This window comes from Branchiostoma floridae, chromosome 9 (genome assembly GCF_000003815.2).
Source record: "Branchiostoma floridae strain S238N-H82 chromosome 9, Bfl_VNyyK, whole genome shotgun sequence".
Lineage (NCBI taxonomy): Eukaryota > Metazoa > Chordata > Leptocardii > Amphioxiformes > Branchiostomatidae > Branchiostoma > Branchiostoma floridae.
The window spans coordinates 2,488,983-2,511,409 of NC_049987.1; the positions used below are offsets into that span (position 1 = coordinate 2,488,983).

General features: G+C 39.7%; 1 protein-coding gene across 1 annotated transcript; it reads right to left on the reverse strand.

Annotated features, from left to right (window-relative positions):
* Positions 1 to 15,423: 15,423 nt before the first annotated feature.
* LOC118422958 lies at positions 15,424 to 16,197 on the reverse strand. Its single transcript, XM_035830845.1, has one exon. It carries the CDS (start codon positions 16,195 to 16,197, stop codon positions 15,424 to 15,426), a length of 774 nt encoding a protein of 257 aa, XP_035686738.1.
* Between the last annotated feature and the right edge of the window lie 6,230 nt (positions 16,198 to 22,427).

The following is a 22,427-nucleotide window of genomic DNA, read 5'->3' on the forward strand; positions in this document are numbered from 1 at the left end:
GTGAGTGAATGAAGACTTACAGTCCAGTCTCTAGAGTAGGCATGTCGAAAAAGGTGATAATAACCTGTTGTTCAACCCTTCCACAAATGTGGTAAGTCTCAGAGATATAATTACATTTGCATGAAAGCTTGCAGAGCAGACGTATTTGGAATTAGTACAAAACTTGTAACATCTTCTTATAACAGACCAAAAACCGTCTTAATTAAACTGTTACTCCAAATTTTCTTCTAACAGTGACAGTTTTAAAGGTAAACAACATACCTTTGACGGCTATCAGCCCATCTTGTTACAATCACAGCCGAACTTTATTGCTGTACATTTATTTTAGCTTTGAATGATCACCTATGCACAGCCAGAACTGCCCAATTGTTAACAAAGGATCAGTGTTGAAGATGAGCAATGATGTGAATGTGTGCAAAGCCTATAGGGAGTATCACTTAGACAATATGTTGTATTTTCTTAAAAGGTACTCAATGTAAGATTAAGAAGATTCAGAAAATGCTTGAAGTAAATTTTATGACCATTTCTTTAAATGGTATGTGTGTCTCAAATGGATTGGATAACAACAGGTAAAAATGTGAGAACAACAGATCATACAAAGTCATCGAAAAGCTTACAGTGTGATAACATTCTGCCAGAGTTTATTTATTGGTAACAGCAAAAAATGGGGGAACCACAGTGTGAATCTTATGTGTGGCATTTATATGTGCCATAAATTTGGAATGATGTGCTAAAATGTGCATCCCAATGTCAATAACTGTTTACTGTAAATTCAGAAATGTTCGCGGTGGTTTAATGTTCGTGGTTTTCGCGGTGTCCACTTCGAATTCACCTGCGAATTTAAAACCACCGCGAACATTTTTCCTTGGCAGTAAAAGACTACAGTGCATGGTGCTACCGCGAAGTTAAAACCACCGCGAAAAGTCCATTTTCCCGCTACCGCGAAATTAAATCCCCACGAACTTAAAGGCATTTACAGTACATTAAAGACTTTGCTTTTTTGGTCTTACCGCAAAAACAAAATTTCTACTTTTGAGTACCTTTAATTTTTAACTTATTTATACCTATTATTATCTACACATGAAGAGCATGCAGCCTTAAGGCGTTTCAGTGTGTCCTCGGGAAGACCCCAAACATAGATAAGGCCACAGCAAGTAAATGTTATGGATGACATCCTCTGCAGACTGCAAAAATAATGCGATAGGGCGGAAAAAAACAAGATGGGTGAAAAAAAACAAGATGGCTACATTTTCAAAAATAGGCACCATGAAGTTGTGATGAATGTTGTAACAACAATTAAAGGGACAAAACATGAATGTTGTAACAACAATTAAAGGGACAAAACATGGTACAAGAGCCAACAAGGCATTCATTCCTGTATTCAAGACATGTACTGGTGTGCTAAAAGTGACACTAGTGTGGTAGACTGGCATCACCAACAAAGTTGGTAACCACACTCATGGCTTCCATATTGGTGTCACTTTTACAACTCTCCAGTAAGTTTGTTTTCTACAACTACAGTCCTGGGTACCTCACAAGTGTCACTTCTACAAGTACAATTATTAGGCTACAACACAACATATATGCTCATTTTGGTACTTTATCGTCATGTTGACCATCCCTGCAGAAGAAATTTTTTTTCTTCTGAAATCAGGCAAAAATTAATGCGCGCGCTGATGTCATCCATAAAATTTACTTGCTGTGGCCTAAGAACCAAAAAAAAAGAGTGACCTTCTTATAAATACTTGCTACAATGCTGGGTATTCCATCTGGATACTCTTGTTCCATTCATATCTTCTGTCAATTCACAAATAGATTTCTATTGTAAGTATCGATCCGTTGTGTAAACACACCCAAACACAACCCTGGAGCCAAACTGTTACAGCTTCACTTACATTCTATGTACTGGTTCATCTTGGAAGGAATACATGTACAGTCAGGGCTGCCTAACCAGCCGGTGGCTATTACATACGGCTTGGCCTGCTGACAAAGAAAACATCCAGCTGTTACATGTAAACTTCTGTTTCTTCATATCTGTCGACTTATGCATCATTAGGAATTTCTGTTAGATTGTGTGTAATTATTACCAGAGCATGTGTTACTATTATATTCAGATATAGTGTAAGTGATATTATAGAATGTCACTTCATAGCTGTTGCAGCAGCAATATTGTAAGTCACAGACACCCTAGATCCCATACATGATAAGCTGGCAAAACTGTGTTGAACAACAACGAGCACACGGTACACTGTATGTGCCTGCAGGGTTTATCTGATTATCATGCATGCATGTTAGCAAGGAACTGAAATGTTAAAAAGCGTGAGTTTTATATTAAAACATAACGCACAAACTGGGTGTCTGTTATTACTGCGTTTCATGGGTTACTGTTGTTGTCTGTGTGTGTATGTGCGTGTATGCGCGCGCGCGTGTATGTGCGTGCATATGTACGCGTGTGTGCGTGTGCGTGCACGTGGGCGTGTGTGTATGTGTGTGCGTGCGTGCGTGTGTTTGTTCGCATGTGTGTGCGCGTGTATTACACAATACTTGTAATGTATTACACAATTCAGCCTAGAGGGCTGCTATGTTTTACAGAATTACATGGGTTGACGTCATCTCCGGATGAATAATTATAAGCTGAGAAGGGCTGTCTCCTCCAGGAGCCTTAGTGTGCCTGAGTTGCATAACCCTTCATGTTGGCAGGAAATTATAATGCCTGAGCTCCATAAAGGTGACAGAGGAAAAGATGGGAGGACACATAAGAGAGTGGACTGGTTTAAGCCTAGCTGAAGCGATGCGAGTGGCAGAAGATTATAAGAGCTAGGTGGGGAGATTTTCAAAAAAGGGGATAGGAGCAACCCTTCGAACTACAGGCCTGTTTCCTTAACCAGTGTTTGTTGCAAACTTCTAGAGCATATAATGTATTCAGCTACCAAGAAGCACTTAGAGGAACATCTTATTGCCAACACAACATGGGTTCAGGACCAACCATTTCTGTGAGTCTCAACTCATTACTACCCTTCACTGACTTTTTTCCTGGTTTGTCAAAGGTACACAAATTGATATGGCCATACTTGATTTTGCAAAAGCTTTTGATAGTGTTCCTCACATGCGGGTACTTAAGAAGCTTGATTATTATGGTATAAGAGGTAAAACACTTCAGTGGATAAAGAACTGGTTGACTGACCGTTATCAGCAGGTATTTCTGATGTCTACCTGCACCTAGCCTGCACTGGTTAATGTACAGGTAAAACTTGTCTTGTGCAGGTAATTTTCAATGTTACCTGCACCAGTGCAGGTATGCAGAAAAAAGTATTTCGAACCATGGTTAGCCTGTACCAGGCTCCACCTATCGTTAGTCATATAGTAGACATTGGACAAATAGAGGGGATAGTGCGCTAGGGGAGTCGGCGGGCCATAGGAATTAGTACATTGGCCGTTGGTTCGACTCCCCTAAGTAGTTAGCCTGAGTACCATCCTTTTGCTAACAAGCGAAAGTACTGAGCCAGCGGTCACTAACTATGGAGGATGGTACTCAGGCTACAAAGTAGTGGTAGAAATCATTCTTTATTCAGAGAAAAAAGAAAGTTACTATTCCCTCTATTTGTACAATATCTGCTTTGTGACCAATGAAAGGAGTAGCCTGGTGGAAGCTAGGAAAACGATCAGATTTGGATTGTGTGTGTGTGTGTGTGTGCATTGCCATGAGAGAGAAAAGGGGGAGTTCGTCTTATTAGTATTGCTTGAGCCACATGCATGGTGTGCATTACCAAGGATTGCTGAGCATCCTTTGTACCTACCAGTTAATCTTTTGGTGGTGACCAAAAGAGATCTGGACCTGGGCAAGAATCTCCCAGGAGAGCTGCTCGTGGGTATCACACTGGTGTGTCTGCCAGGGAGTCTCACACCAGTGTTTCGAGGGAATGTGGTGTTCTGCATTGGGTTATCAATTGGATTGTGAATAGGAAAACTCTGAAGAGTTCTGAGTGCATAAGATTTGTGCCCAAAAGTCTGTGGTACGAATGTTTAGAAACTTTCGCTTGGCTTTACAGAGATCCAGTGAAATGACAGAATATAGTCATGAAACTTCTTGATTTTCCTAGTTCTTTCTGAATTAATTATTTGCCAGTCTTGTGTCATTACAAGCAATATTGTGCATGTTTGACACATTCCTGAAAGTAAGGTTTGACCTGAGCTGTATTACTCCTGGTTAAATAAATAAAGTATAAAGTAATGTATCCCTTTGGCCGGCTATACTCCTTTGCCAGCTTTGATACTATCTCTAAGGCACCATTTGGTCTGCTTGGAGACTAATGTCTACTACAATATCTCCAATGCTTAAACTTTTCCCTGCACTGACTCCATATAAAAGCACAGGTACTATATCCCTGATACATGCACATTAATCATACAACAGATCATGAATTCTTCATCATAACATTTCCAGTCCTTAGACTGTTGCTTATAAAATCCATATACTATCGGAACACAGCACAGCTCCTGAAATTCAAAGGTCATGGACTTGAGAAAGTCATATTTGGTCCCTCGATTAATGATATGATCTATGCAGGGTTGACCCCAGTTGAGGTGCTGAAGATCACATCCTCAAACACATACACACACACACACACACACACACACACACACACACACACACACATACACACACACAAATACACACTGACACAAACACACACACAGCCACACGCATACACGCACCACACACGCACAACACACACACACACTGACACACACAGACACACAAACACACAAAGACAGGGACACACAAACACACACACACACACACACTGACACAAACACACTCACATACAAACACACACAGACATACACACACACATACACACACACACACACACACATACAAACACTCACACAAACACACACACACGCACAGACAGACACACATAAACACACGGACACACATGCACACACTCACACACAGAGACACACGCAAACACACGGACACGCACACACACACATTGCTGTTGGGATAGCGAGTAATTATAGAGGCGTACACAAAGAAGGTGGGGAGAGGGGGATGATACTCCGGTGGGGGAAGGGGGCAATGGTAAGGGGCACTGCGGAGGGGGGGGGGGCTCCTTCAACTCAGGCAGAGATGCCCGCGGACAGAGTGGCGCAAATAACGGGCCAGGGTACGTTGTTGTCACAATGATCAGGAATAAGCAATAATCAAATCCCGACAGTTATCAATGTCATGACAATCAAAGAGGCTACTGGACTACCAGGTTAAAAAAGTTCCCTTTGAGTTTGAAATGATAACCCGGCGGGTTACAGTTGGTCCGGCACCGCATGTTCCTGTGATAACTTTTAACTGTTAAACATTTAGATGCAGTTTTTCTTTTAATAGTAGATTTATGTTGAAATAAATGCTGACAACTCCGCCTACCTGCTGTCTGCTGAAGTATATCACTCTGTATTAGGGGTGGGTACCGGTGTGACAGATCACTAGCGTTTTCGCCCCCCCCCCCCCCCCCCAAGAACAGCTGGGTACTACATATTACAGGGACCCTACCTGGGACTATACTGCACCTGGGGAGGAACGTATATGGGGGGTTACCTGGGACCTATATGGCACCTTATTACCGTACCGTAAGAAGTCATACCTCGAAAGTCAATACTATATTGTTCGGGGCAAACATGACATTGAAATGAAAAAAACAATTTTTGCAGCTGAAGTGGCATAAAAACAGTGCTACTGCGAACGTATAAATCAACACCGTCTATGGTACGGAATACGTCAGCTATATGTTTTCAATTTGTCACAGTGTTTTCTTTCTTGTGCTGGAAACATTTCCAAAGCACTAACAAAAACACACGTATGTAAATAATAGTTTCTCATTATAAACACTAAACAGTGGTTAAGTACCAGTCTTAAGAAATACGGGTAAATGCATCAGTTCCTAAATACTAGAAAAAACAGTCATGTTGGAGGTGAAGATATCCCTTGGCCAGGTGCATATACCAAAATGTGCGTTATTCTAATTAATACCTAATATTTGCATAATTAATAAAGACATTACATAGTTCTTTTGTGGTCACTTCATGGTAGAGACTTCATATTGGAGATATATATAGGTTGCTTGAGGACAGGTGAATACAATGAAATACATCTTATGTCAAGACTCAGGTATATGCAATAATTGGAATACAAGGGACCCAACCCTCCTTGTCTTAAACAAGTTCAACTATGTTATTACCATGTAATTACGTTAATATTGATACTATGAATGGAGTTATGTGTCAAACGCATGTACTTATATCATTCTGAAACTGAATTTTGTGATTTATACCAACCAACTTCTAAAATGTCATGTAAACCCGTTTTTTTAGGGGGGGGGCGAAATCGCTAAAGGGGGGCGAGGTAGGGGGGCAAGATCACTAGCCGGGGAGGGCGAGATCGCTAGTGATTTCGCCCCCGGGGGGGCGAGATCACGGGGGGGCGAGATCGCTGTCACACCGGTACAATAACATTGACAAGAGTGGAGTAAAGTAGAGTCTGTAGTCATTTCTACCGACTTTTACAGTCGGCAGTACGGGCAGTAAGCCTTGTAGGGTTTTAAAACGCCGGTGGTAGTCAAATAATCCACAAAACATATTTCTTGGTAGCGGAATGGACCATTGTTTTCAGTATCGTCCATTCACAAGTTCTCACCTAAATTTTAAAATCAGGTCAAGGTTTAGGTCTGGACCTGGACCTGATCCTCTGGACCTGAACCGGACCCGGACCAGAAGTTTCTATACTGGTACCCACCCCTACACCAGTCAAGGTCCTTATCTACTCCCGATGGACGAACAACACCCACCCCTACTCTGTTTCCTTTGTACAAAGCTCGTTTCCATTGAAACGTGAAAAATGCTGTCGTCAGTCTTTACGACTGGATATGAAGCAAATTACCGGCAACAGCAATGATTTCTTCATTCTAACTCCTAGTTTACTTAAAATAAGTGGTCTTAAAAAAGCTGGCATTTTGCCAAAGTTTACTGTAACGTACATGACTACGACACAGGGGGAGGGCGACGCGGTTTGGCGTATAGTACCTTCCTACTGTAACCTACGCCTTACTATTACATCGTCAGGCACCTTTTCCCTGGCCAAAAAACAACTTTCATTCAAAGTCCGAAAGCTACGTACGGATTAAAATCTCTCATTTACTCATCTGTCTTGCCAAAATTCTTGCTAAGAATATTTCTGTATAAATTTAAAGCGGATTCTTATATGGATGTGAAATTTGGGGCAAGAAGCCCATAAATGACAGCTCTCCAATAAAAAATTCACATGATCGCTTTTGTAAAAATTTCCTTTAAATTTCTAGAAATCTTTAGTAATTTTGCATCTAGAGCAGAGCTGGCAGATTTCCTTTAGAATAAGATATGTGTGTGCGTGTGCTGGGCAGATTATCTGCGCGTGTGATTCATAATTGGCTGCGCCTGTTACAGATGGGTCCTGATAGACACCCATTACAAGCTGACGCCCTTTTTTCAACATAACTCTGTCAAAAATAGTCATAGAAGGTCCATATAACGTTCACTACCATGAATTCACCAGGTTACATACTTACAACACTCTGATAAAATGCATCTAAAGAGATCACCAATACGGTCTAATAAAACAAGTGCTTTTAAAAAAGCTGGCATTTTGCCAATGTTTGCGTGTGTGAACGTTTTTTTCTAGTTATTAGAATGTCATATAAATAGAACAGAGTAACTAAACCTGATATTGGCGCATGGAGAGATTCACATATGTGCCTGAACTGCAACAGATCTAGACGCCACCTGTTAAAATTTGCGTGAACTGCAGCAAATTTCACTACACATTGCCTGTTTTTGAGTGAGCTCTGTTGCGGGGCATTTTTAATTTTTTTTTTAAATTTTTATTTCTATTCGGCAAAAATACGAAGCGGCGAATCCGTTAACCAAAGAAATAAATTGGTGTGGCCAAATGGATGTAAAAATTAGTATTTTAATGGATGTAAGAAAGAAAAAAAAAGTTGAAAAAAATCTACCTTCCCGGATTCGAACCGGGTGCATTGATTTAGAATGGGTAAACTTTACCACTGCGCTAGTGCGAACATGTTGAAGAAATGCCTGTTTTAACAGGTATACAAATGTTTGGCATGGATTGAACAGGTCCGTTCATCTCAACATCACAACATTACAACGGCGACTACACTGGCCAGAAGGCATTTTGCGACTGCAAGTCGCAAAATGCAAAAATGCACTTCTAAACATCATTCTTTTGACAGTTTACAAAGTACCCACTTAAATATGTGACATGTGACATCATGCCATGTGTACAGCAAATTAGCGGGAGTCACTAAAAGTACCACCCAGAATTGTCCTCGGTATCCGCTGTCATGAATATTTTAAATTTAATCCTTTCTCCTTCAGCCCCCTTTACAAATCAAGAATTCAGCTCGGCCGAGTTGTTGGCGAGCTCCAAATGGACAATTTCGGCCGGAGTATGTCCGGCGTTTTGCCGATTATACGGGCCTCGACCGATTTTTAGCAGCTCGGCCGGCGTTTGCGGGGCACTTGCGGCTGCGCTTAATTTCAGCGAGGCCTCGGCGGCGAGTGTTGAGCTCGGAGAGCTCGTCAATGAGTTGCCTGTAGCTCGACCGGAGCTTGTCCGAGCAATGGCCAAGACTTGGTCAATACTCGGGCGGCAACCCGACGGTTTTTGACTCTTTTTTTTTCGGTCGGAGTTTGCCCGAACTCTTCGGCCTCGCGCCAGACTCGCTCGGGCTTCCTGCAATAACCGGACGATATTCCGTCCGACTTTTAACTAGTTTGGCGTGCTTTGGGCGATTGTTGTGCTGGTGTCGCTGGGAGCTTGGGAGGGCTCCGGCAGAATTTAACTATCACTTAATAAATTTGACACCTGTGTTGAACAAGTCCCTTTGCTTTGGGCTTTCATCTTTAGTAGATAGTTTGTTCCGAAATATAAGATACTGAATAAAGACTACTGTATGAACTTTTCTAAAAAAAGCTGCGTACCGTTTATAATATAAGGCAATTGGACACCAAGCTTAAGACAGTACTTCCTATTCATTTTTTGCCATAGGTTTTGATGTGTGAGATTATATATTCTTCATGTCTACAGGCTTCCAGTCTGAAACTCGGACGGCATTTGCCGGCCTTCGCTCGAAGTTCGCCCGAGTTTCGCCCGATTTCAGCTGTGTACTAATTATTGTATTATGGTGAATAGACTGGTCTGTTCACTTTGTGGCTCCTGTGGTAGTTTTTGGATTGGTGTATCACAACATTTATGTTGATCTTATTGTTTTCAGTGCGACCGTCCACTCCACTCATGTCCTACATATATCTCGCAACTCAGAAATTAAATTTTACACAAATATTGGCTTTTTACAAGGTTAGTCAGTTCTGATTTCGTCCATGTTCAAGACATAGTACAATCTCATTAACAAATTATAATCAGTTGTTTTGGACGGACGTCGGACGGGCTCCGTCCATTTGTAAAGGGGGCAGATTTTCAGCGAAAAATACAGCCGATACTCTGGCGATGTTGAAATTCGGCAAGCTCTGGCCAATCTACAAATTCGGCCGGCGTCCGCATGAATTGTAAAGCCGACTTTAAGACTCCCTAAGACCCACAGTCTTTGTTGTGGTCCATGTTTGATTGCTATCAAAATTGTTGAACACATCGATGTTTGATTGCTATCAGACGCCGTGATGATGTCACAAAATTGTTGAACACATTGATGTCTATCTATGCGACAATTTTGATAATTTTTGATATTGTAAGTTATATTCAATTGGTTATATCAGTAAAATTTGTAGAGGAAAAAATACTAGTCAGTATGAACAAGCTGTCGCTGTCGGCAATTTTTTTAATTGGGTATTATTGTATATATGATTACGTATTATTGTATTGTTGTAATAATAACAGCGATACAAAAGCAGGACTTAAGTGAAGCCCCATGACTGCGCTATCCTTCTGTTGAGGGGTAATAAAGATTAAAACGGCGCACGCTACGGAGAGAGGTGTGCACGGTAGGAGCGCCGCTTTTCAGCATTTCCGAGTTATTCTGCTGGAAAACAGGCTGGAATAACATGGCTGGTTTACATGGCTGGTGTAAGGTGTTCCTCCTCGTGGTGTTCTTCGCCTGCTTGACCACTGCCGAACAAGGTAAGCAATACTTGCTATAACCTAAAGCTATTTGAGTTTTAGCGGGATAGTAGCTTTCAGCTCTGAAGCTGTCTTGGCGAACACTCTGGACAGCACACACACATACACACACGCGCGGACACAAACACACACACACACACACATACACACACGCACACACACATACATACACGCGCGCACGCACACCACTCACACACGCACACACACACACTACACAAACACTAACACATCACACACACTGTACACACTTACACTTGACACACACAAACTCAACGCTCGTTAAAACGCTCGTAGTCTCACCTGAGAAACAAGAGACGCAACTCAAAGTACTCTACAGTACATCAGTGTCCACCAACTCAAATCATTTATGGCCTCCGTCGGTCAGTACTGACCATGGTAAAACATTTTCAAACAAGAGTTCGTAGACCTCAGGCCTGCATGAAATGTATTGGGTGTCTGTAGACCTATTGTGTATTTTTTTCCTTTTTGTCCGTGGTTGCGTGGTTGGAAAAGTGAGATTTTTACCGTGTTGGTTGTGCACCATGCAAAAGTCTGAAATTCCATTTTCGGAATGTGTAAGTTTGGGCATGGATGAACATCACTTATTTTGGATTTCTTAAGCATGTAACCAACCACAGTACCTTGAAGTTGTTGAGATGACTTTTCCTACCTTTTTTGTCTCAGATGGCCCTTGTAGTTATTCTGTCACATATGATACATTCAGTACTGATATCTTCCTATTTCAATGTACTGACCTAATGCAGCTGCTAAATCTCCTTAGTGTGGCAATGATATTCATTAAAGATTTATTTCTGGAGTGCTATAACACTTGACACTGGAAGGTTATTTGCATAATTTGACCAATTAAGTTTTTACAGTAGTTCCATAGACAACATGAATAGTGGTAGCCCCCATCCAGCAGCAACAGTTAGTCCCCAGGTTGGTATGATATTTTTATTCAATCCATCCAACTAAAACCTAAATTTCTTGAAGCACCTAAGCCAAATTTAACAGCAAAATTTACTATTCAAAATGTCCTTGTCAATCCCATTCATAGATGGCAAGCTGCTGGCAACTTTAAAAAGTTCAGAAAGCTGTTGTAGTCAGAGTAAACACCCAGCAAACATCCCACAAAATCAATGAGCAGTTGCTTAGAGGGGGAAAACAATTTCATCATATTTTTGCAGTGACAAAATGCAACAAACGATACCAAATTTAAAACAGAACAAAGCTTCTACCACTTAACCCTGTATGTACTATAGATTAAGCAGGCCCAAAAATCAAGCGAATATGACTAGCCCCAAACTACAAATTACCTGCATACAATACGGAAATGGCATCCCTAAAGAAACAACAAGAAACACAGGAAGATGATATACATAGCTTTCTCTTACACTCAAGCTCTATACATTTCTCCTCCACTTTAGAATGTTGTATCTTCTTCTGATTGCCAAACAGGGTAAAGGAACTTGTACCAGAACTTTAAACTCAGTACTACACAGCTCTCAAAACACCACAAAGACTAAGAAGCAAACTCAAATTGTACCTAACAGCAACAGATACTAGTACAAACTGAACTGAACTAGTACATCATCTGGCTGGAAACACTGTTGATACAAAGTAACCTGATACATTGAAGATTGACTTTGACTTTTGACTTTATTTATTTTGCACAATCTTTAAAAAGTTAACATAAAACAGAAAAGAAGAAAAAAGCCTCGTGGCTTGTACAAAGTCTTCCTCCAAAGTAACAAGATTGAATAGACGTGTAAAAATTATACATTAGACAATAATGTAACCAAAAGAATTATATCAATTAACAAAATGGAAATAAATCATAATAGTTCAATAATTGATAACTAATGCAATATCATAACGGCGAAATGAATGAAATGATGTAATAAGAATATAACATTGAAAGAAATGTAACAACTGACAATGAATGGGAGATTAATTAAATGTTTGATTATCTAATAATGACTTTTTTAACAGGTTTTTGAATATGGGTTGTGAATGACAATGATGTAAGGTTTCACTTAAACTATTCCAGATTTGCGGACACTTGAACAACATGGAAAACTTTCTTTGTTGTGTTTTTACTTGTATCTGTTTTAAATGGTTAGACTGTCTAGTATTGTAATGATGGTGGTCTGAATTGTGATGGAAAAGGTTCTGGAATTGCTTAGGTATACAAGAACTATTAATTGTTTTGTGAACAAAAAGGCAACTTTGCAGTTTGTTTATATCATATATAGTTAATACTTTTAAATTACGAAACAAAGATGCAGAAGGGAATGTATACGACACATTTGAGACTATTCGGACGAAGCGTTTCTGCAGAAGAAGTAGAGGTTTAAGTGATGTGGAGTACGTACTCGCCCATACGATGTTACAATATGCAAGATAGGGATATAGTAAACTATAGTATAATATCATATATGTTTTAGAAGATAGTAGCGTTGCGATTTTTCTGACAATACCTATGTTTTTATAGATTTTTTTTGCAAATAAGGTCAATATGTTTTTTCCAGGTAAGTTTGTCATCAATGGTGACACCTAAGAAACACGTGTGCGTAACTTGATTAATTGGTGTGTTATTAATAGCTATTTTAACATTTTCCTTATTGTATTTTTTCTTCCCTGCAAAAATAATGAAATTTGTTTTCTTGACATTTAAGGATAATTTGTTAATTTGGAACCATTTGTTTACTTTGTCTAATTCTCTATTCATTTTACTGACTAATATATCAAGGTCAGAATGTGATGAAAACAAGTTAGTATCATCTGCAAATAGTAGTGCATATAGCTCATCAGATACATAAGCCAAATCGTTGATATATATGAGAAATAATAGAGGACCAAGTATAGAACCTTGAGGGACGCCACAGGAAATTGATCTTGTATCTGAGGAGTAGGTATTATTGGAAACATACTGTTTTCTGTTAGATAAATAGTCTTTTAGCCAAGTGAAAACATATCCTTGAAAGCCATAGCAGTTAAGTTTTTCTAATAGAATTTTATGGTTCACGGTGTCGAATGCTTTCGACAAGTCCAGAAACACACCAATGGTGAATTCATTCTTTTCTATGGCCGAGGTAATTTTATCTACTAATTTCAAAAGTGTCATATATGTTGAATGGTGTTTACGGAAGCCATATTGGTGTTCATGGAGAATGTTGTTATCTTCTAAGTGCTGTAGAATTCTCTTGTATACTAATTTCTCTAGGACTTTTGAAAATACCGGCAAAACTGATATGGGGCGGTAATTTGACAGTAAACAGGTGTTTCCCGATTTGAAAAGCGGTATGACTTTGGCTATCTTTAAATCATTTGGGACCATACCAGTTTCCAAGGATAATTTTGATATATACGTGAGGGGCTCTAGTATTGAGCTGCTGACTTGTTTTATTAAGGAGGTGCTTAATTCATCATTACCAGGAGCAGAGTTCTTAAGATTACAAATAATATTCTGGACTTCGGATGCAGTGGGTGTTTCAAAGAAGCTATAAGATGGGTAGACATTGTTAATGAAAGATAGAGGAGAACAGTCAGTCTTGTCGATCTTTTTAGCTAATGAGGGTCCAATATTAACAAAAAAGTTATTGAAGGCATCTACAATGTCTTGTGGGTTTGATATTTCATATGTGTCGTCACAGAGTTTGCTAGGAAGAACATTCGATTTCTTTTTTTTATTAAGAAGCTCGTTTATCAATTTCCATGTGGTTCTTATGTTATCTGTTGTCTCCTCGAATTTTTTGTGATAGTGATTCCTTTTAGATAAGCGAATTAATGTGTTGAATTTATTTCTGTAAGTTTTATATGTCTGGAAAGAAGTTGGATTTGGATTCCTTACATATTTTTTGTATAACTTGTTTTTCTTGATGGACGATTTATGAAGCGCAGGAGTGAACCAGGGTTTGTTCTTTTCTACATTACGTTCGGAGTGAGTAACAATCGGGAAACATTCTTCAAACAGAGAAGTAATGACTTGAATAAAATGACTGTAGGCATCATTTGTGTTAGAGTAATTGTATAATTTGTCCCATGTTACATCCGCCAATTGGTTTTTGAATTTAGTGATATTGGAACTAGTAAATTTGCGCAAACGTCGTTTTGTACTGTTAGTTTTACTCACATCGGATTTACATTTCATTATGTAAAATATAGGTAAATGGTCCGAAATATCTGTTACAAGAGTGCCAGAAGTATAGGATTCAGATAAGGAGTTTGTAAATATATTATCGATTAGGGTCGCAGATTTGTCAGTTATTCTTGTTGGTTTGGTGATTGTGGGATACATACAACACGAGAATAACATATTTAAAAAATCTGTCGTTAGAGTATGTCTTTCATTTTTTAGTAAGTCTATATTGAAATCGCCAAGAAGAAAACATGTTTTACCTTCCTTACTTATTGTATCCAGTGTTGTCGCAAGATGACTAGTAAAGTCCTTAATATCCGTGTCAGGCGGTCGGTATACACATCCTAATATCATATTCTTACGAGTAGGAGAGGAAGACACTGGAAGTTCAATGAAAATGGACTCCACATTTCCCTCATGCGAATGTATAGTTAAATCGTCCCTTTGTACAAACTCAAGATTTCCGCGTATAAAGAGAGATACTCCACCACCAACCCTGTTCGATCTACAACGATGTACTGAGGTATAGTTTGGGAAATCATACAGTTGAAGAGTACTTTGAGTTAGCCATGTTTCAGATAAACCTATAATAGAGAAGTCATGATTTAGAGTAGATAGATAGTGGGTAAAATTGTCGAAATTTCGCGGGAGACTTCTAATGTTTAGGTGCAACGCTGAGAAAGCGTTAGTGTTATGGCCTGACTTAAGGCACATGGAGTTAAACTGATTTTCAGAGTAGTTAACGCATGGGGTATTCGTATTTGTATCTAAAAAGTTTCCGTAGAAGTTTACATCTGGATCCCAGCTGTCAGTGAAGTTTGATTCCTTATCTGAGTCGAGCATGAAGGGGTTAAAGATCAGGTTATCATCTTCAAAATTATATGGTGTACTATTGAAATCATCTGTTTGAGTGGATGTGTTGGACATGATCTATATAAGCATAGTTAATATACAACATTACATAGTTATACATCATTACATAGTAAAATATACATGGATGGAAAACTATATTTGAATGGTCGCATCTAGAAGTATCATACATGAAATATTATAGGTCAACTACACACAATAAATGTAATACAGATGGAAATAAGCTTTACGACATTTCCTGATTAGTTTTCTTCCTGATGACGAGTCGGTCATAACTGATGATAGCGAACTCTCCACGTTGTCTGGCTTCCCTCATCTTTGGCACCAGCTCTGCGCGTCGTTTTCGAACTTGATCTGAAAAGTCTTCATTGATGTAAATGTTGGTATTCTTGAGGTTGGATCGGGCTCTGTTAAGGATCATTTGTTTGTCCTTGAAACGCAGTAGCTTGACCACAACTTGCCTTGGGCGGGGGGAGTCATTTCTGAAGGGACCATTCCGATGAGCTCTTTCTATTTCGATTGTCTTTGAGTCTAGTTGTAGCTTTTTTGTCAGGATGTTGCGTACTTTGACTTCTGTGTCGGCCCAAGTTTCCTTGACGTCGTCCTCTATGCCATCGATGACTACGTTGTTTCTTCTGCTCTGGTTCTCCAGATAGTCCATCTTTTTCTCCATGTCTGGCATTTGTAGAGACTTGGGATTCTTTGCTTGGTCATCAATAGTGGCTTTCAGGTTGGTTATCTCTGAATTAGCTTCGTTCAGTTTGGTTTTCAGAGTGTCAACTTCGTGCTGCGAGAACTGCAAAGAAGACTTCAGCTCCTGTACTTCTCTAACTAGGTTGTCAAATCGGTTATTAGTAGAGGTCATGACAGATTCTATGAATGATTGAAAGATTGATTGTTGTCTTTGTAGTAAGTCTTCATACTTTGCCTGCTGTTGCTCCAACAAATCCTTTATTGTGGACATGTCATCCTCTGACAAGTTTTGTTTCCGCGGCGGCATCGTGAGATTGATATGCAAATGACCACACCTGAGAGATATGGCGACGCTCAACTACAGCCCTCTGCAACTCTGCAAGGGTGTAATAAAATACAGCAGCAAACGGCAGAAAGATCGCAGGAAGATAATGATATAGTATAGAAGTAATGGTGTAGTGGAATCTGCTGTTGTAAAGAAAACTTACCGGCGGGGGCTCCTCAAAGGAGCCCGCTGCGGTTGTGACGCTTCAGGTAATATGGCGGCTGGCCAGGGCTAGTCAAACAGGAACGGCTCTCGTCTTCAGCAGATCAGACGTCGGAACCACCTCATATCAGCTCAGCAGACAGTCCACAGGCTCTAGCACACGTACACTCACAGATGAACTCGAAAAATAACTTTAGAGTACAGTTTCTGGTTAAAGATCGTAGGTAATTGAAGAGCACTGAAATTTAGCCACCTCTTCCATTGGGCGATACCACTCCTGCTTTCAAGATGGCAGAAGCCAGTGCAAAAACAGATGATGGTTCTACACTTAAGCTTAAAGACCTATCAATCAACCCAAACCCAATCGTCATCTGTTTTTACAACCAAGCAGATAATGGGGGATGCCCCAACCACACAAAAACAGGGTCAACCTACAGTATCAAGTTCAAGCACTAGGAGGCCCAAAATCAAAACCTGACCACCAGAACACGAGCACCAATTCATGTACCAAATAGCAACACAATGATACCTTGCGTTTGGTGTATCAACAATGATTAACTCACGTCGTTGCCGGAAGCATTGACATTGACTCCCTTGGCTAAGAGCTGCTGAACTCTGACCTCATCACCCCGCCTGGCAACAGCTCTCAGCTTCTGTGAAACAGACACATCCAAATTCCGGTCTCTGAAGTCTAACCTAGGTATTGTTAACCCTCTTAGCCATATACAAGTTTGGGGCATTTCTCACCTGAATGCGACATACCGCAGCAAACCGCATTGACTGGGGAAGTAAATCTGCTGCAGCAGCACAGAATAGCTCAAGTTTTACCTATCAGTTTGATTAAACAGCTTAGGGGGTTAAATTGGCAAGTTTTCAGCAAGATAAGGGTTAAAAACCCGGTCTCTGAAGTCTTCCTAGACGTTATTCATCTTCTTGTAGACAAGACCTGTTAGAACAGCTGGTTGTCGCTTTTCGAAAGAAGATAAATTTAAACCGGTGGATTGGACTGCGACTATGTAATGTTCATGGATCCCGCTGGGCGACCCGGGGCACTATGGGAAGCGAAAATTGACCATCAACACGTTAGCCCTTTTACGATTCTTTACAGGGATGTTATCATGTCACAATGACATTTTCATCGTCATCGTTGTGTTGATTTTTGATACGCAACACGTTATTTATAACATAATCTCAGAGAAGGCGGAGGAAGCACTTTTGTTGGACGATTGACATAAACATTTATCTTCAGTCTATTGCTTCACGGTGCACTTCCGTTCTTTGTAAAGTCACTCTTTATTCGTTCTTTAAGATTTTAAAGAAGAGTTTCACCAACCTTTTCCCTTTCCATCATGTGTCTTCTGTTGTAGCTCCACTGTTGCCAGACACACCTGTGCCTCCCGATGGTGTCTTACATCCGTTAGGCCAGGTTTAGTAGATTCTAAAGTAGATTTACGTTTTCTACAGAAGGTAAAGGAAAAGAAGTGATCCTCAACTGAGGATGTTGTTTTCAATCTAGATGTTTGTAGAACTGCATGCACTCTGGCTTCATCCCGGCCAGGTTTTCAGCCACTAGCTAAGTCATTTATAATTGGGATATTACATAGAGAAAGTTGAATATGAGGTGTAATCGTGAGAGTGAGTCCCTATCTCATTGGTGCATTATACAATAATATGCGAGATCACCACAACGTTGCTCTCATACGCTATAGAGTCACTTACCTTGCCTCCTGAAACCAAATTGTACATCGTAACGTTTATAACTCATGCAGTAAGAAGTGGCAGGTGTTTAGAAGCGTCTCGTTGGTCGTTATTCAATACACAATCTCCCCCCGCCGCCAAAAATATACACTGCTGAACACACTCTAACGTTAGACATGTAGTACGCCATTTTAGCTACAAGGTCAGAAGGTCACAGGTACTTTGTTGGGTACCGTAACAACGTAAACAGCAGAGTATCTGCTCTTTTGGGCTAGTTATCGTTACATTAAACGGATAAAAGAAGTACAAAGCATCCTTATAGCCATACAGGTGTCCCCAAGCAACTGTATCATCACTCAGGACACGGAAACGTTTGAAAATGTAGAAACCATTTTGGTCCAAGGTCAGACGGTTACAGGTGCTTTGTTAGGTGCAGGTACCATGACAGGGTAAATAACACTGTCTGCTCTTTTCTCTCGTGTTTACTATGAAATGATCAAGATATACGGAGCATCCTTAAAGCTGTACAGGTGTTCCGTAGGTGCACATCGTCTCTAATGTTGAGTAAGTTTACTTGAACGTTAGTAACAAGGTAGCCATGAAACAGCAGACGTCACTCATTGACTCTCTTGTGTACACGTGTACAGGAGAGAGTTGGGAGCAAACAATTCACTGTGGTTCAGTTACCTCCAATACATTGTGAGAGACAAACTGGCTCTATGTTTATCGGTTGTACTGGAGAACACCTGTAGTAGGTTATGGAAAGTAGAGAATAAGGTGCTTATCTTATACAGCATTAAATACAGAAGCATTGCCATTGTTTTCTACGTCATAGTTCTTATGGTATTTCTTCAGCCTAGACATTTTTGTCGTCACTAGAGCGTCTTAATGAGAAACATGCACAGCACAACTCATTCATCCTGGGTGTAACATGAGAGCTAAAGTTTATAACATTGTCTGAAGTTTATACACTTACCTCAATCTGGTGCTAAGAGTACTGGAGAAGACAATAAAGTATATCACTGTATGAAACCCTTCAAAAGTCAAGTGTGTGGCCAGTTCGTTACAACTCATAAAACAAGAACTTGGGTGCAAGTACTATGACCAGGTAAACTTCCGTGTTTGATATCTTGAGTTACGAACATGCTGCGCATGTGGCTGAGACTTTTGAGTGGTAGACAGCTGTTGATGTCAATAGTAAGTGGAATAGGTTTTGGGCCCCCTTAACGACTTGTTTTGGAACTGCAGGGCAAGTTTAGTGTCAGACTTTGAAAGGGAATAACTCGAAAAGGGGTTGACGGACTGTTATGATTTTTGGTATTTAGATAGCTTAAGTGATGTTTTCATATATAATTACGTATTTATTATGCAAGTTAGTATCTTTTTTTGCATAATCTATTAGGAAATCGTGTAAGTTGTACACGCTCAGTTCCATTATAGGACCATTGCAACATATGACATTTGTAACTGAGAAGAAGAATATTGATAGATATTATGCAAAATAAAGACCTAATTTGCATAATTAATTAGAAAATGCTATAATGTCATTGTGGTTAATGACGGGAACTTCTTAATTGTAGCACTTGGAAGTTATGGACAGGTGAACATCGTTGAGCATTAATAATGCAAACAAGCGTTCGCAGAACTCAACCTTCGTGAAATGGGTGAGGGTGTGGTGGTTTGAGGATGTTTTTATAGACATCTCAGGGGCTAGCCTAACAGTATATGATACGTCCGACTGGCAAAATTGTCCGGAATTCTACAGGATTTTTTCCGCGCCAATGTTATTGCATCATCCCTTTGGAGTGGAATAATTGGAGTGGGATAAAGTACCAAAATGAGCAAATATATGGTGTTGTAGGCTAATGATTGTACTTGTACAAGTGACACTTGCGAGGTACCCAGGACTGTAGTTGTGGAACTTATTGGATATATAGAAGCTATTAGTGTGCTTACCAACTTTGATGATGATGCCAGTCTACCACACTAGTGTCACTTTTACCACACCAGTACATGTCTTAAAAACGGGAATGAATGCCTTGTTGGCTCTGATGCCATGTTTTGTCCCTTTAATTCTTTTTACAACAGTCGTCACAACTTTATGGTGCCTATTTTTGAAAATGTAGCCATCTTGTTATTTTTACCTATCTTGTTTTTTTCGCCCTATCGCACTATTTTTAAGTCTGCAGAGGATGTCATCCATAAAATTTACTTGCTGTGGCTTTGGTAAAAATTCCCGGAATTTACACCAAGTCTTACGCGCGTGCGCAATTGCATCATCCCTTTGGAGGGTAATAACACGGGAAGGGTTGACGGATCGTCATGATTTTTGATCTCTAGATAACTTGGGGAATGCCTTCTATAATCAAGTTCTACAAATGCAAACCATGGGCTAGTTTGCACAATGATTAATTCGCAGCATTTCATAACAGGACAGTCAAACGTACATGTATTACATTTGTAACTGAAAAAAAGAGATATTGATAGATATTCATAGATACTAAATATGCAAATTGCTACCTAGCTCCGCAATGCAGTACGTTATATACTTCCAATGTGTATAATGGACTATCGAGATAAAACATGTCAATATTGACGACTTAATACATTGCATGGACGTTTCCACAAAGTAATATAGTTGTCTTGTACAACCCTTTAAGTATAATATACAACTCCTGCAATACAGATAATTATTTTCGACTTGTTGCTTGCAACAATGATGATGTAACATTCTTTGTTTCACAACGCAGTCCACTACATTGTGTATTCCATATGTCTAATGTACAATCCCTATAAATAATCTCATCAATGACTACAAGTTACTGTGAAAAACAAACCCTGCTTTTTACAACAATGTATTGTACCGGTAGTAACTGTTACATGATTGTACAACCCTTTTAAAACTTATAATATATGCCCCTGTATACAATATCATCATTGCAATTATTCTTGGTGTACAGATTATCAAATCTTATGGGAAACATATACACCCCACCATGTATAATGTACTGTCCCTATAGTACCATTTTGTTGTTGACCTTTGGGGTCACTTCCTGTAGAGACGGGGTAAGACTGCAGCCCACGCTGGTATCGGCATGACGTAATGCCACCTAAATATAGCATGATTGCGTAATACCCACACCACATACACTATTTTCCAAGTACAAACATCCCCTGCAAAACCGTCAAAAGCCACTAAACGAAAAAACGCCTCGTACGTTTCTTCTCCTTCTCAAGAACTACCCACATACCAAATATCAGAGCAATCTGTCCAGCCGTTCGCGAGCTTTTCTGTACACAGACACGCACCATACAACGGTTTCCAAACATACCTATTGCATTCTGCTAATTACCTCCTAATTTGCATAACAATCATACAATTATGTACATCACTACGTAAGCTATCTGCATACCTACAGTCATTCCGATCCATCGACCCCTGCTTGCATTATTCCTTCTCAAAACCTAACACAAGAATGACTTTCACCGACCCAGCAAAACCCCTAAGTGCCCAAAACTTACACACCTTACTATTCATTTACACAGCTACCTACCACGTAAAAATCATCACCCAAAAAAGTATCAAAAAAAAATATCAAAACCGGAAGTTCTGCTGCAGTACAATAACACTCCGCTAGAACGCTCTGCCGTAACGCAATTCCTACCATTCCTTCCTCATGTCTAACCCTACCCACATACCAAATATCAAAACAATCCATCCATACCTTCCCCAGATATCAGGCTGACAAACGTCCCTCTCACACACAAACAGCACTCAAAACAAACCCTTCGTTTCACGAAGGGAATGATATGCATTTGCACAAATTATCAGAAAATTTGCGATAAAAGCCTTCTTTCTTAACATAGATTGTGTACGTCTGTAGCTTGGTGGAGATGATCAAGTAATATAAATTATGCAAATGAGAACCTTATTTGCATAATTAATGAAAAACACAGTTAAAAAACACAGTTGTAAAGGTTAGGATCATTTAGCAAAGGTATGTGGTCGTGGAACTCGTAAGCGTATTCGTAAGCGAGCATTAATATTGGGGTTTCCAGAAGATGTCATCCGTATAATGTAATTTAGGTTGTGAATTCTTTGAAGCATGTTTCCGATATTTATACCTGCAGCGGCTTAAAATTATGATTTGTGATCTTTTAGAATGATTTTTCATTAACTCAGGTAAACAATGTTGCCTCAAATAGGCATGATTATAATGATATGGACAAATATTCCGAAAAAAATCAAAGTCAGGAAATTATCCTCTGACATTACACTTAAATTAATTTAAGCAGAATTTCTGTTCAAGATAATATCGACTGAGCAGAGAAGATATGTAACCGTTTATAAC

Coding starts and splice junctions, on each gene's coding strand:
- LOC118422958 (XM_035830845.1), bottom strand. CDS start 16,197: ATGCCGCCGCGGAAACAAAACTTGTCAGAGGATGACATGTCCACAATA.